General features: G+C 38.0%; 1 protein-coding gene across 3 annotated transcripts in view; it reads left to right on the top strand.

The window, feature by feature from the left end:
- Positions 1 to 14426, top strand: part of KIAA0232 (KIAA0232 ortholog) — a 74708-nt gene that overhangs the window by 51141 nt on the left and 9141 nt on the right. For all 3 annotated transcript variants that reach the window (XM_076335899.1, XM_076335898.1, XM_076335900.1), the window contains 3 exons: positions 535 to 601; positions 1990 to 2071; positions 3669 to 6966. In XM_076335899.1, the coding sequence (XP_076192014.1) occupies positions 535 to 601; positions 1990 to 2071; positions 3669 to 6966 (3447 nt within the window). The remainder of the gene's footprint in view (positions 1 to 534; positions 602 to 1989; positions 2072 to 3668; positions 6967 to 14426) is intronic.

The following is a 14426-nucleotide window of genomic DNA, read 5'->3' as shown; positions in this document are numbered from 1 at the left end:
ATATGTCTTCATACTGTTCTCCTTTTCACCTTCACTCCTGATTTTCTGTATCCTTTTAACAGTCCCTTTCTCACAGGTATAAATTGTGCAACCAAAAGTGTCAGGCATAGCTTTTTAGAACGCATCTTAGTGATCAGTTGATTCTTGAACTTTTATCCTGAGACTCTCAGCTAAATCCTAAGTGATATAGTGCCATAAATGTGACAGTGCAGAGTTTGCAAAACCTTGGATATACAGTAATGCAACAGCGTGACTTGTAGTTTGAAACCTCTGTGTGAATGTATCTATGTGTTTCCTGGAATCATTTTGACCTCTAATTAATGTATTTATAGGAATGGATTTATACCTAGTAGTAATTTTTGTTGCTTTTTAATGCGTAGTTACCATGCAAAAAGAAAAATATGTCTGCTAAGATATGTTTACTGTATTGATGTCTTCCTATACAATGAATATTCTTTTTAGTAAGTTATGTTTTCTTTTTTCTTTTTTTTTCTTTCTTTCTTTTTTTCCTCCTGTGGTTTTGTTGTTGTGCAGAGCTCTGGGATTGAAACGTTAGTGGAGGAGCTTTGCTCCAGACTGAAAGACCTTCAGAGTAAGCAAGGTGAGGAATAAATCTTTAAACTTCTGAGGCCATATATTGTATTTATCAACTTTGTAACATTCTGAGACACGGGAGGGGGGAGCAGGCTGTTAATTCAGTAGCTTTTAATACAGGCCATGCAATTTTAAAATACATTTGAATAATTTCATTCAAATAGTTTAAGCAATTCTGTACTAGTATGCTTTGTTTACCTAGGAAATAGCCATTCACAAATTCATGAAAAGCTGTAACTGTTCAAATCCAGCTATGCCTGCTTTTTTAGTAAATATTCCATATTCGGCATCCCCCCTCCCCACCAAAATAAATCAAAATAAAGTAGGCTTGATTCTGTTCGTTTTATGTACTGATACTTGCAAAGAGTAGATTGGCCTCAAAATTGTTATATACTAGCTATTCCTCTGAAAAGCATCCAAGTAGCCATCACAGAGAGGTGTGCTTAAAATTTCCGGGCTTTAGGGAAATGATAATGGGGACTTTATGTTGTCAGGCTTAGGGCAGGGAGCATAATATAAAATTGTGGTGTCTCCAGTGAAAGTTCATGGCACATAAATGTTTCTTCAGGCACATAGCAGCAGCCTTTGACACTTAGAGTAAAATTAATATGCTTATCATGTAGTATAAATAGCAATAGATAAGGGATAAATATTTACCTGTTTAAAGCATGATTTTAGCCGTTTCCATTCCCCTTTTCTGTTTTTAAACAGTGATTACTAGTCAGCTCTTAGTATTTCATAGTGCTATGCTGTGACGCTTTCTTACTGAGCCAAGATGATGTTGACCACTTATTTTGGAAAAAAAGTAAAATCAGTGTATCTCACAGCATTTTTTTGGTATTTTACAGATTTTAATATAAAGAATCAGAAATCTTTAGAGTCACCTCTCACACAGGAAATTTGCCTTTACATCCACCCAAAGCACAGCAACTACTGCAGGGGTACTTTGTTTTAGTGAAATACATGAGAAGTTAGATGCAACCATTCATAAAAATATTCAGTTAAATAGTTGATTTTTTAAAAAAAATCTTTTTTTATATGTAGCAATGCAAGGAGATAAGGATTCGGATATGAAATAACTAAAAATCCAGTAGGAAGTCTCCTAGTGGGGGCATTGCTAACCATGAAGTTGCATGCAGCTGCTAGCCAGTCATGTTTGGTGAAAATTGCAGGGCTTAACAAGACAACTGTGAAAAACTTGAATCTTGGGTGGTAACTTGTAATTTCTTTATGTATAATAACCAGTCTATAAATTGTTCTGTTATTTACAGTGTTTTATGGAAATTTACTACTATTACAGGTATACGTCCTGATGCTTTTTGTTAAATACTGTTATAAAATACACTGGCATTTTTAATTTTTCTATTAAGCATTTGGAATTTTCTTCCAAAACAGAGGAGAAGATTCACAAAAAGTTAGAAGGCTCTTTGTCTCCTGAGACTGATTTATCTCCCACTGCAAAGGATCAAGTAGAAATGTATGCATTTTTTATTATTATTATCTGAGATGCTTTTCTCTTTTCTCCTTTTACTCCCATATTTTAACACCGTGAAGTTAACTTAGTGGGGAATCTGAAGTTTTGTGGATATTAAGAAATAAATTTTTTTCCTGCCATCTTCTTTTGTTAATCTTATGTATTTAAATACGAGCATTTGGTGTACCATGGGCTAGTTTAATTTCTGGCAAAGTCCTGGCTGCTTTCTTTTGACTAAATGCAGAACTCAAACCATACTGTATTTTAGTTTCCTTAAGACCAAGTCAACTAGACAAATTAAAAGCCTTTAAAACAGTATTAATTGACATGTTAGACTTGCAGGGAGAGAATCAGCTTCCTGGGTTCATACAATCATAGAATAGTTTGGGTTGGAAGGGACCTCTAAAGGTCATCTCGTCCAACCCCCCTGCCGTGGGCAGGGACATCTTCAACTAGATCAGGTTGCTCAGAGCCCCGTCCAACCTGACCTTGAATGTTTCCAGGGATGGGGCATCCACCACCTCTCTGGGCAACCTGTGCCAGTGTTTCACCACCCTCAGCGTAAAAAATTTCTTCCTTATATCTAGTGTAAATACACCCTCTTTTAGTTTAAAACCGTTACCCCTTGTCCTGTCTTGTCCAGAACTCTGTCTTCTGTTGCAGAAATGGTAAACTGAAACTCTTTTATAACCTTTAAAGTCTTTATAACCAAAGTGGTCTGCTAGTTACCAAGTACCTGAGTCCAGTGTTACTGAAGTACCCAGGAGTTTTATCATTGACTTCTCTTGGAGATACGACTGATTCTGTATCTCTTAATAATAACCATTGGTAGCAACAGTCTAGTAGAGGTGTTGCTAAATGGATGCTACTTCTTCAGGGAACTGATTGTGCTAATGTACATTTAACTTAACTGACTTCTGAATGTTTTCTAATAGTTTTTCATTGAAATACATGCGCTTTGGTATAAACCTCTTTACTGTCAAACACATACTACTTTAAACATTGCAGAAAAACGTATTTTAGTTTTGTCCCTGTTGCACAAAGCTGTTAAGCATCTTAAACTACTCAAGAACTAATCCTTTTTTGCAATACCTTTTTCTTAATAACTGGATGGTCAAACTATGTAGAACTTTACAGATAGTGTCTCGTTTCAGAAAGGAGAATTTAAAAAACTGAAATTCAGGACTGAACTGACTGAAATTCAGGACTTCCGCATTTATACTCTAAATCAAACATGTTTAAGACAACTGTAGTAAATTGCTACATTATCTAATAAATCTGGAGTCAGGCCTTCACTGTTTTAAGCATCCACAATTTCTGTCTACAGTGAAGTTTAGTACTCCCTAAAAATGGGATTGTTTTACTTGGCAGTATATTTTTAAACATACATTAATACAAGCACTTTTAAAGCTTATCTTAATCGCCCCTTTGTTATCATTCAGATAAACAGTGCAATGAGTGGCATGTGCATATGTAGAACAACTAGATTTTTTTCCAATTAGATTGGTAGTGTTTTGATGTGTTTTTAGTAATACTTTCTAATCTTAATGCCTGTCTGAAGTTCTATGATCTGAATGCCACCTTTTTGTTTTGTTTTCAGGTACTATGAAGCATTTCCTCCTCTTTCTGAAAAGCCAGTTTGCCTGCAGGAAATTATGACTGTATGGAATAAATCCAAAGTATGCTCTTACTCTAGCTCCTCATCTTCATCCACTGCTCCACCAACTAGCACGGATACATCTTCTCCAAAGGACTGCAATAGTGAAAGTGAAGTAACTAAAGACAGAAGTAATAAAGTATCTGCCACTGTACAGGAAAGAACCCAGCAGAAGAAAAGTAAAAATGAGAAAGAAAACAAGTTTAGTAACAACACTGTTGAAGAGAAGCCTGTTTTGTACAAAAAGCAAGTCCGACATAAGTCTGAGGGAAAGATGCGTCCTCGCTCCTGGTCATCTGGATCCAGTGAGGCTGGCTCAAGTTCTAGTGGTAATCAAGGTGAATACAAGGCATCAATGAAATGTATTAAAGTAAGACACAAAACAAGAGAGGTTCGAAATAAAAAAGGGCGTAATGGGCAAAGCAGGCTTTCAGTGAAATCTGGTGAAAAGGCTGATAGAAAAGTCCACAGCGGAAGCAGTAGCAGCAGTAGCAGCGGGTCCATCAAACAGCTGTGCAAAAGAGGTAAAAGGCCATTAAAAGAAATTGGAAGAAAAGAAGCTGGCGGTAGCGATGGAAAAGATTTGTATTTAGACAGCAGAAATGAAAAGGAATATAAAGAAGAACCCTTGTGGTATACTGAGCCGATTACAGAGTACTTTGTTCCTCTTAGCAGAAAAAGCAAGCTGGAGACTACATACCGCAACAGAGAAGATGTATGTGGCGTAACATCAGAGGCTGTAGAAGAGTTGTCTGAATCAGTGCACGGTCTTTGTATTAGCAACAATAATATTCATAAAACATACCTCGCAGCAGGTACTTTCATCGATGGTCACTTTGTAGAAATGCCTGCAGTTCTAAATGAGGATATTGACCTCGCTGGGACCTCAATATGTTCTCAACCAGAGGACGACAAATATTTAGATGATGTTCATCTGTCAGAACTAACACACTTCTATGAAGTGGATATTGATCAATCCATGTTGGATCCTGGTGCCTCAGATACGATGCAAGGGGAGAGTCGGATTTTAAATATGATTCGACAAAAGAGTAAAGAAAAAACTGATTTTGAGGCAGAATGTTGCATAGTGTTAGATGGAATGGAGTTGCAAGGGGAAAGTGCAATATGGACAGATTCGACCAGCTCTGTTGGTGCTGAAGGGTGGTTCTTGCAAGACCTTAGTAATTTAGCTCAATTTTGGGAGTGCTGTTCATCTTCTAGTTCTGGTGATGCAGATGGGGAAAGTTTTGGAGGAGATTCTCCGATCAGATTCTCCCCCATCTTAGACAGCACAATGCTTAATTCACACATGCTTGCTGGCAATCAAGAGCTCTTTTCAGATATTAATGAAGGGTCTGGTATAAACTCTTGTTTTTCAGTGTTTGAAGTGCAATGCAGTAACTCTGTTTTACCATTTTCTTTTGAAACACTCAACTTGGGAAATGAAAATGCAGATTCTAGTAGCACTGCTAATATTCTTGGGAAAACACAGTCTAGATTGCTAATATGGACCAAAAATAGTGCCTTTGATGAAAATGAACACTGTTCCAATCTTTCAACAAGAACCTGTAGTCCATGGTCACACTCAGAAGAAACACGTTCAGACAATGAGACTTTAAATATTCCATATGAAGAATCCACGCAATTTAATGCAGAAGATATTAATTATGTAGTTCCTAGAGTGTCTTCGAGTTATGTAGATGAAGAAATTCTAGATTTTTTGCCAGAAGAAACCTGCCAGCAACAAGCTAGAACTTTAGGAGAAATGCCCACTTTGATTTTCAAAAAAAAATCTAAGCTAGAATCTGTCTGTGGTATTCAGCTAGAACAAAAAGCAGAAAGTAAAGACTATGAAACTACACAAGGGTGTAGTGAAAGCAGTCCACATGGAGATGGCTACAGCTCAGGGGTTATTAAAGATATTTGGACAAATATGACAGACAGAAATTCTGCAGCAATGGTAGAAATAGAAGGAATAGAAGATGAATTGTTTTCAACTGATGTAAATAACTATTGCTGCTGTTTGGATACAGAAGCAAAAGTTGAAACCCTCCAGGAGCCCAATAAAGCAGTGCAGAGATCAGAATATCATCTTTGGGAAGGTCAAAAGGAGAATTTAGAGAAGAGAGCCTTTGTCTCAAATGATTTATCAAAAGTAGATGGTGGTGACTATACTACACCATCAAAACCTTGGGATGTTAACCAGGATAAAGAAAACTCATTTATACTTGGTGGTGTGTATGGGGAGCTCAAAACATTTAACAGTGATGGAGAATGGGCAGTGGTGCCACCTAGTCACTCAAAAGGGAGCTTATTACAATGTGCAGCTTCTGATGTAGTGACAATAGCTGGTACAGATGTTTTTATGACTCCAGGTAATAGCTTTGCCCCTGGTCATAGGCAATTATGGAGGCCATTTGTATCATTTGAACAGAATGAGCAATCAAAGAATGGAGATAATGGATTAAATAAGGGTTTTTCTTTTATCTTCCATGAAGACTTACTGGGAGCTTGTGGTAACTTTCAAGTTGAAGAACCAGGGCTTGAATACTCATTCTCTTCCTTTGACCTGAACAATCCATTTTCACAAGTTCTTCATGTAGAGTGTTCGTTTGAGCCAGAAGGAATTGCATCTTTCAGCCCTAGTTTTAAACCTAAGTCAATTCTGTGCTCTGATTCAGACAGTGAGGTTTTACACCCCAGGATATGTGGTGTTGATCGAACGCAGTACAGGGCTATACGGATTTCTCCAAGGACTCACTTTCGCCCAATTTCTGCATCTGAACTTTCTCCAGGTGGTGGAAGTGAGTCAGAATTTGAGTCAGAAAAAGATGAGGGAGGTATTGCTGTCCCTTCTCAAGTAGATGTATTTGAGGATCCACAAGCAGATCTCAAACCTCTGGAAGAAGATGCAGAAAAAGAAGGGCATTATTATGGAAAATCAGAGCTTGAATCTGGAAAATTCCTTCCCAGATTAAAAAAGTCTGGAATGGAGAAGAGTGCACAAACATCATTGGATTCCCAAGAAGAGTCGGCTGGGATGTTGCCAGTAGGAAACCAAGATCCCTGTTTAGAATGCAGTATGAAAGAATCTCTAGATGGGAGGGCGATGGAGAGCTCTAAAGTAAACTGCAGAATAGTGGAGCCACGTGAGGAGACTAGCAGGTTTTGCAGTTGTAAAGCAGGGTGCCATTTCCCCACGTACGAGGATAATCCTGTTTCTTCAGGAGAGCTTGAAGAGGTATGTGGATATATAAAATTATGGAATTTGCAGCTGGCAGCTGATAACCAGCAGTTTGTCATGTGACAGTTCAATTTAAATGTTTGTATAGTTCTCTAGAAAAATACAGTTTTGTAGAAACACTGGAGGTTCCATCTGAACATAAGGAAAAACTTTTTTACTGTAAGGGTGACCTAGCGCTGGCAGAGGTTGCCCAGGAAGGCTGTAGAGTCTCCATCCTTGGAGATATTCAAAAGACATCTGGACATGGTCCTGGGCAACCTGCTAGGTGGCCCAGCTTGAGCAGGGGGAGTTGGACATGATGACCACCAGAGTTACCCTTGGACCTCAATCATTCTGTGATTCTGTGAAAAAGTAACCATCTTCAGGCATTATGGTGTCATCTTGCATACCTTTAGAAATATACACGTGTACACTCTTGTGACTTTAAAATGTTTACCTTAGGTTTTTAGCTTATCTGATTTACATATGTTAAAATGTACATAAAGTTTGAGTAATGAGATATTACTGATTTTGATTCAAATCTATTTTAAAATTTTGAAGAGAAAGATCTGAAGTCAGACTTTGCAATATGAATGATAGTTACTTCCAAGTAGAAGAATTTGGAGTTGAATTATTGGATGTATACTTCAGGAAAGAAGGGTTTATAGAAAGGCTTAATTGTCTGGAAATTAAAGTGTTCTCTCATCAGTGTAGACACAAAAAGAAATAAAACATGGACACGAAATATCCATCACCACCACAGTACTGTAAGGAGGCCTAACTATAACTATGGGTTAAGCTCAGAGTTTTCTTTCAGGTCATTGTAGCCATAGGTTAAGTAATGATCAAGAGAAATCCCTTCCAGCCAAAAATACCCAAGTTGTTCTTGCTGTGAGCTCCCTCTGCTCTTGTGAAGAAACATTTGACAAGCAAAATGAAGGTCCTTGAATGCGTCCAGAGGAGGGCAACAAAGCTGGTGAAAGGGCTGGAAGGAACGTCCTATGAGGAGCAGCCAAGGACTTTGGGCTTGTCTAGTTTGGAGAAGAGGAGGCTGAGGGGCGACCTCACTGCTCTCTACAGCTTCCTGGGGAGGGGAAGTGGAGAGGGAGGTGCTGAGCTCTTCACCCTGGGATCCAGCAACAGGACGCATGGGAATGGTTCAAAGCTGCGCCAGGAGAGGTTTAGAGCGGACATCAGGAAGCATTTCTTTACCGAGAGGGTGGTCAAACACTGAGACAGGCTTCCCAGAGAGGTGGTCGATGCCCCAAGCCTGTCAGTGTTTGAGGCATTTGGACAATGCCCTTAACAGCATGCTTTAACTTTTGGTCAGCCCTGAAGTGGTCAGGCAGTTGGACTAGATGATTGTTGTAGGTCCCTTCCAACTGAAATAGTCTATTCTAGTCTATTCTAAAATAATTTAGTTGTGCGGCCAGCCCAGAGATGTTGTCTGGATACTTATAATTTGCATCTTACATTTTCTTTTCCTCTTCAGCCTCCTCTTCCACATACTCGGCAGTTGTAGTATCTACATTAGGAGGGAATTTTTTTCATTTTCAGCTGAAGAGTTGCACTCAGCTTGTGTTGTGCGATTGTATACTCCTCAATTACAAGTTTGAAACACTAATACATGTATGGGGAAGCTAACCTTTTTCTTGCTAAAACTAAAGCTAACCTTTTTGTTGAACAAAATTAGAGTTCCTTATTTTCCTTCTTCCCCATTTGTTTCTCCTCTCATCTTCCTTTTTATTAATTGCTATTGCAGCTTCTTTTCACAGTGTCAATAAGTTGATATCTGCTGGTTGCACAAGAGAATCAAATTTGTGACTTTTCCAGGCCCTTTCTAGATATCTTGGTTCCTGCTGCTCTGTTAAGTTAACAGCGATGAAGTGGCTCAAAATCTTTTCTGGAGTCTGGGGAGTTTCTGGGTTTGTGTCAGGCCTTGCAAAAAGAGTCACCAAAAAAATTAATAAACTTAGACTGTAAGTCAGAACAGATTCTGGAATTACCTTTTACCAGGAGTAAGCAGAATCTAACTTCATCATGCAGTAGGACATAATGAATGACCAAATGGTATAATACAGTTATTTGTGACAGCAAGAGTCTAAAGTTCCTTCCAGCCCTTTTCAGATCTCCTTTCTGCATATTTAGTGCTCCATGAGGATGTTTATTCTCATCTTCACTTCAGCCACTTACCCATTCAAGAAAGTAGTAAGTGTCTGGTATAAAATAAGTTTACAGTGGTTCCATAGTTTATGGTAGCTATGAGGCTTGAAAAAAACTTTGGTACTGAATAGTGCTCAAAAAAGCTCTGGTATTTTATTTTAAGTTCCTTAGTGCAAGAGAAAAACTAACTGCTTCCCTTGCTCAGGTTGCATGATTTTGTAGGCACTTTCATAGCTTCAAAATTATAAGCCACTAAGAAGTACAATGGCAGTCTAGACTCCAATTTGGTTTGCAATTAAGCTCTTCCTAGGGGCCTTGAGGAGCCTGATTACAACCTAAACTCAGAAAGACTGGGTTAACTAGCCCTCTTGTGTCTAGCATCTGTCAAGAGGATGTGTGCACACTCTGGGTTTTCTAAGAGCAGTTAGTGTGCATCTGAAGATAATAGTCTTTTTGGCTTGAGAACATTTATCTAAATTTATTATTGTAGTTAAGTCTATCTGTAAAAGAAGAGGTTTTTAAAGCATTAAAACAAGTTTAATATGTTGGTTATGAAGTAAACTTTAATCAGTAAAGGTAATGACTATATCGTGTGCAGGAAGGGTGCAAATGTTGTGCAAGTATGTCTTCTGTGAGCAAACTTTTTTCTTTTTAAGAGTGATACTATTTATTTTCAGGAGCATTAAACAAAATCAATATACCTAGAATTAGAACGGTTTAGGAGAAGCATTCTTCCTGGACACCCCACACATACATGCATGGGAAAAAGAGTTTTAACTTGAGCAGAGGCTATGGAATTGACTGATTAGTATAGATCAATATTTGTAAAGGATGTTTTTTAAATGAAACTTCTGTGCTTCCTTTTACTGACTTACGATAAATATTAAAGTTATTGTTTAATTCACTGTTATCTAACATAAAGTTTGAGTTGTGTTCTGAGGTACCTCCAATATTTTTGCATAAATAATGGGTGTGAATATACTAATGTAGACCACAGTGTAATAGTAAGACATTCTGTTTTGCATCACACAAACTTGAATTATATACGTGCTTTGCAAACACACACCTTTGAATACCTCCTATTTAAAAGACTGTAGGAGCATCTGGTTCAGTTTCCTCCCTCTTACCTTCTATATTAGAGCACTTCTTTTAGACTTGTAGCATATTTTGCAGAAGGAATTTGCTGATAGCTCTTGCAGGAGTTCTTCAAGAGTGAATGACAATTATATACCTAGCCTTAAGATTAAAAAACACCCAAAACCGAAAAACCCCAAACACACATCCCGCCCCAAACAACACCACCACCCCACAAAATATGCCTGCTGAAGTACAGTCCTTTTTCTTCCAAGTAAATGCTCTTACCATTTAGCTGTGGAGTCATGGGTAAGTACACAACCTGGTCCAGTTAATGGTCTCTGAATATAACAACGCTGAATCTCTTATCAACAAATTTTATATGGGCTCTGATCTAGTAGGTGTGCCCTAAGAATGCTTATACTATTGAGTCCTTGACATAGATAAAGGGACTTGTGGGTTTTGTTGGGATTGGTACCAAACTTTTGAGGTCTGAACGTGCCTAGGATAGTACATTTGGGGATAAGGAAATTTTACCAGCAAAAACCGTAAGTAAGTGTATAACTCCATTAGGAAGGGCTGTCAAGAGAGGAAGGGAAGGGGGGTGCCTTACATACGTTGGTTCTGAGGTCAATAGTGTAGGCGATAACCTACCATAAACCTAGGTAGTGATAAGAGGGAGACAAAATTCAGAGGGGTCTGCTTTATGCCTTAAAATCGGGAGAATCAAGTGGGAAAAACATTCAAGAGCATGTAGAGTCATCCACATGCAAAGCAAAGGACTTCATTGTAAAAGAGAGAGTATCTTTGGGGCTATCTGAGAAAGGATTGGTCCAGATGGTCCTTGATATGTGCTGATCGTGGCAGACGATGAAAACACCTACAAAGACTCTGAGCTCTAGCTTTCTAATTAATAAGACAAAATCTTGTCTTACTTATACAAGATATCTTGTATGAGAGGGATCTTAAAAAGATGGGGTTCACAATGACAATATAAAAATCATGAGGAAAAAAACAAGGTATAAAGTAAGCCAATAAAATAAAGATTTGATACACCTGAAAGTCCTAGAAGTAAATCAGAAACAGAAAAAAATGACTGAAAGATATTTCTGAGAGACAGAACTAACAAGCTTGGAAAGCTATGAGAAGATAATGTCAAAAACGTACTGTTTAGCGCGGTTTTTTGTCATTGATTTGTTGGTGAAAAGAGTTAAGCAAAGGAGTAGTACAGATAAATTGGACTGTTTCAGCTAGTCGTAGGAATATTCAGCTAAATATCATGAGCAGCAAGTAATTTGAAAAAAGCCTGGTAGAATACTTGTTTGAGAACACATAGAAGATAGAAAATATATAAAAGGCAAACACACTTCCATCTTTTTAAAGAGGAAAATGGAAGCTGGGATGTTACCAATGACTGTCTTAAATTTCCTAAACAAGTCTTTTAACCAGTAAATGGCATGGATGAACGAGGAAGTTTCTAAGATTGGTTTGGCAAAAAGATTGCACACTCAAAATAACAGTCAGTGGCTTACTAGAGGACAAGGGAGATTAATTTTTCTTGTCTGGGGAGTAAAATACTTGTTTATGAAAATCCCTGATGATATCAAACTGCGAAAGTCTGCAGTTACACTGGAAGACAGGATTAGAATCAAAAGGTTGTTAAATTGGAAAAATGGTCTGAAAAATAAAATGCAATCCAGCAGGGACAAATACAAACTTCTAAAGAAAATAATAATCCTCTTCACACCACAGTGTGAGGAGTGACAGGCAAGGAAATGATGTGAAATAGAAAAGCATCTTCAAGTAGATCATAAGCTGAGCATAAATCAGCAATGACACACTGCAAAAGACAGCATTGTGATATATAAATAGGAAAGCTCTTCTGTAAGAGGGGAAGTAATTGCTCCGCTGGAGCTGGAAAGCCTTCTGCTGGAGTACCGGGCTCAGTTCCCATTACCTTGTATCAAGAAAGATGGCCTGAGGAGAGCAACACAAAGATCACTACTTTTGAAAACAGAGTGAAGGAACTGGGGTGGTTTTATCTCAAAAAAAGAGAAACTTGGAGAAGAACCCAGCAGTTTTGCAGAAGCCATGTTCATAGTTACAGGAGATAAGGAAAAAGCTCTGCTTGTCCTGTAGGCTCTGGTAAACACAAAGGAAGTGGATGTGATGACCTTAAATCACAGCAAGGGAAATTGAAAAAGACTTGTAACCAGAAAATGAGCTTACTGTAAGGCTCAATTATTTTTAGGGAAGCAGTGGGAATTCTGCCTTGGAAGAGATTTAGAGTGTAGGAATAGTGCATTGTAGTTGATTCTGGCTTTGTGCAAGAGTAGATACTAGATGATCTCATAGGGTCCCTTACACCTATATTTTCAGTGAAATTTGAGAATTAGGTGACCTCCAAATAGGTTTTAAGAATATAAAGTCTAGTCTCAGCTCCCTTTGTTCATTTGTGACTAGCTTCTTGAGCCAGATCTATCTTCCCTGGGTAGCTGATGAACTACAGTTAGGATCCAGTCTTTTGGAATGGGACTCAATGGGTTCATTGCTGCTTTGACTTCTAAATGATTCATGTGTTTCTTGTATTCTTTCTGATAGTAAGGGGTTGTAGAGCAGGTTTGAGGAAACTTCTACTTACAGATTAATACGACTTTTTCTGTGGTTGGTCATGAAACTTAAAGTTGTAACACTTCAGATAATATTCAGATCATAATGAGACTTTAGTGTTTATTGTGTTCAGATTCTGCAAAACTCTTGTCGCTGCCTTGATCCTTGTCAGCATGCATTCTGAAAGTGTAGAAATATTCAATGCTGGTGTTTTCAAATTAGTATCTGAAGCCCAAATAGTCTATTCTGAAAGGCATATCAATTTAGATGAAAATAATAGCTATTTAGATGGGTAGCTGGAAAATTTAATACAACTTTTCATAAAATACTGCAAGTGCCCTTTTTTCAAAACCTTCAGGCAGATGGTCCTTAAAACTGTACACCCCAGCTCTGAGAAGATGCTTTGCATAAATTTTGCTTGAAGAATAGAGTTCTGACCAGCATAACTTTGCTAACTAGCAAGTGACTGATCTGCCATATGAACTTGCTGTGGACTTGTGTCTGTAACTGTAGGGAAAAGTTGTGTTGGAAGCAAGGGAATCAACAAAAATGATTGCTACCTCATACAAAATTGTTAATTAAGGAATAGCAAAAAAAATCATACTAATATTTCCCCCGATGCAGATTGTTGATAAAATAAGATTTAAGTTGTTAAGCACATCCTATACCAGTTCTTGGTGGAGAAAAAAAAAGCGTTGCATATTCATAAATGCTCTCTAAGAAATTTATTTGAGGTTGCAAAATAAAACTACCAGTCATTTTCTGCCAAGAAGAAAGAATAAAGTAATTTCTTAATGAACTACTTGTACGAGCAATCAAGCTCTTACCTGAGGAGAAATATTTTAATATGTATATAACAAAATATAAATAAAATAAATATTTTGGGGTTTGAAGTTTTTTTTAATTTATCGACATGAACTTCCCTTTTAATACATCTGTATAGATAAGGAGAGGGGGAAGGAACGCCACCCCCCTCTCCCCTCCAAATTTCTCCTACCTTTTGTAGGAGATCTGCGCATTTATCATTCAGGTAATAAAACCTCCTATTGTAGATGTGACAGTACCAGGTTTATAATTTTATCATATGAATGGGTCTTTTTTCTTGAATTCTGCTTTCATACTTCTAGACCTGGTCTTTCCCAGCTTTGATAGTCGCTGTTTCCTCACCTGCCTAGGAAAGATATTCCTAACAGTTGGCTTAGTATCCTGTCGTACAGAAACTACAGTTAAATTTTATCTTATGTCAGCAAACCAACAGTACCACTCAAATGTGCTGTTTATCAAGCTGCCTCCTGGTCACAGTTGAAAACCGTGGTGTTGGATATGTCCCTTGCCGTAGTGAGTACGGAACAGTTTACACAAGCCAAACGAGCAAAAGAGTAAAATGCTCCTCCTGGGCATTGGGTTTGGTAGGCCCAGCTCCGCAGTCTGAAGTGTGTTCACCAAAGCAGCTTGTCCTTTTCCCCAGATCAATACAATACCGTGTTCTGTCTGCTGCATTCTCGCAGCACAGCTTCATCAGCGAATGAATTATGTATTGCTGTCCATAGCAGTCTTGCAAAGAAAGCAGCAATACAATAAAACTGCGTAGAACAGTAATCTTCCTTGGCTGCTTTATTTCAAATATGTGT

Source organism: Aptenodytes patagonicus, chromosome 4 (genome assembly GCF_965638725.1).
Source record: "Aptenodytes patagonicus chromosome 4, bAptPat1.pri.cur, whole genome shotgun sequence".
NCBI lineage: Eukaryota > Metazoa > Chordata > Aves > Sphenisciformes > Spheniscidae > Aptenodytes > Aptenodytes patagonicus.
This window is presented reverse-complemented; position numbering and strand designations above follow the sequence as displayed.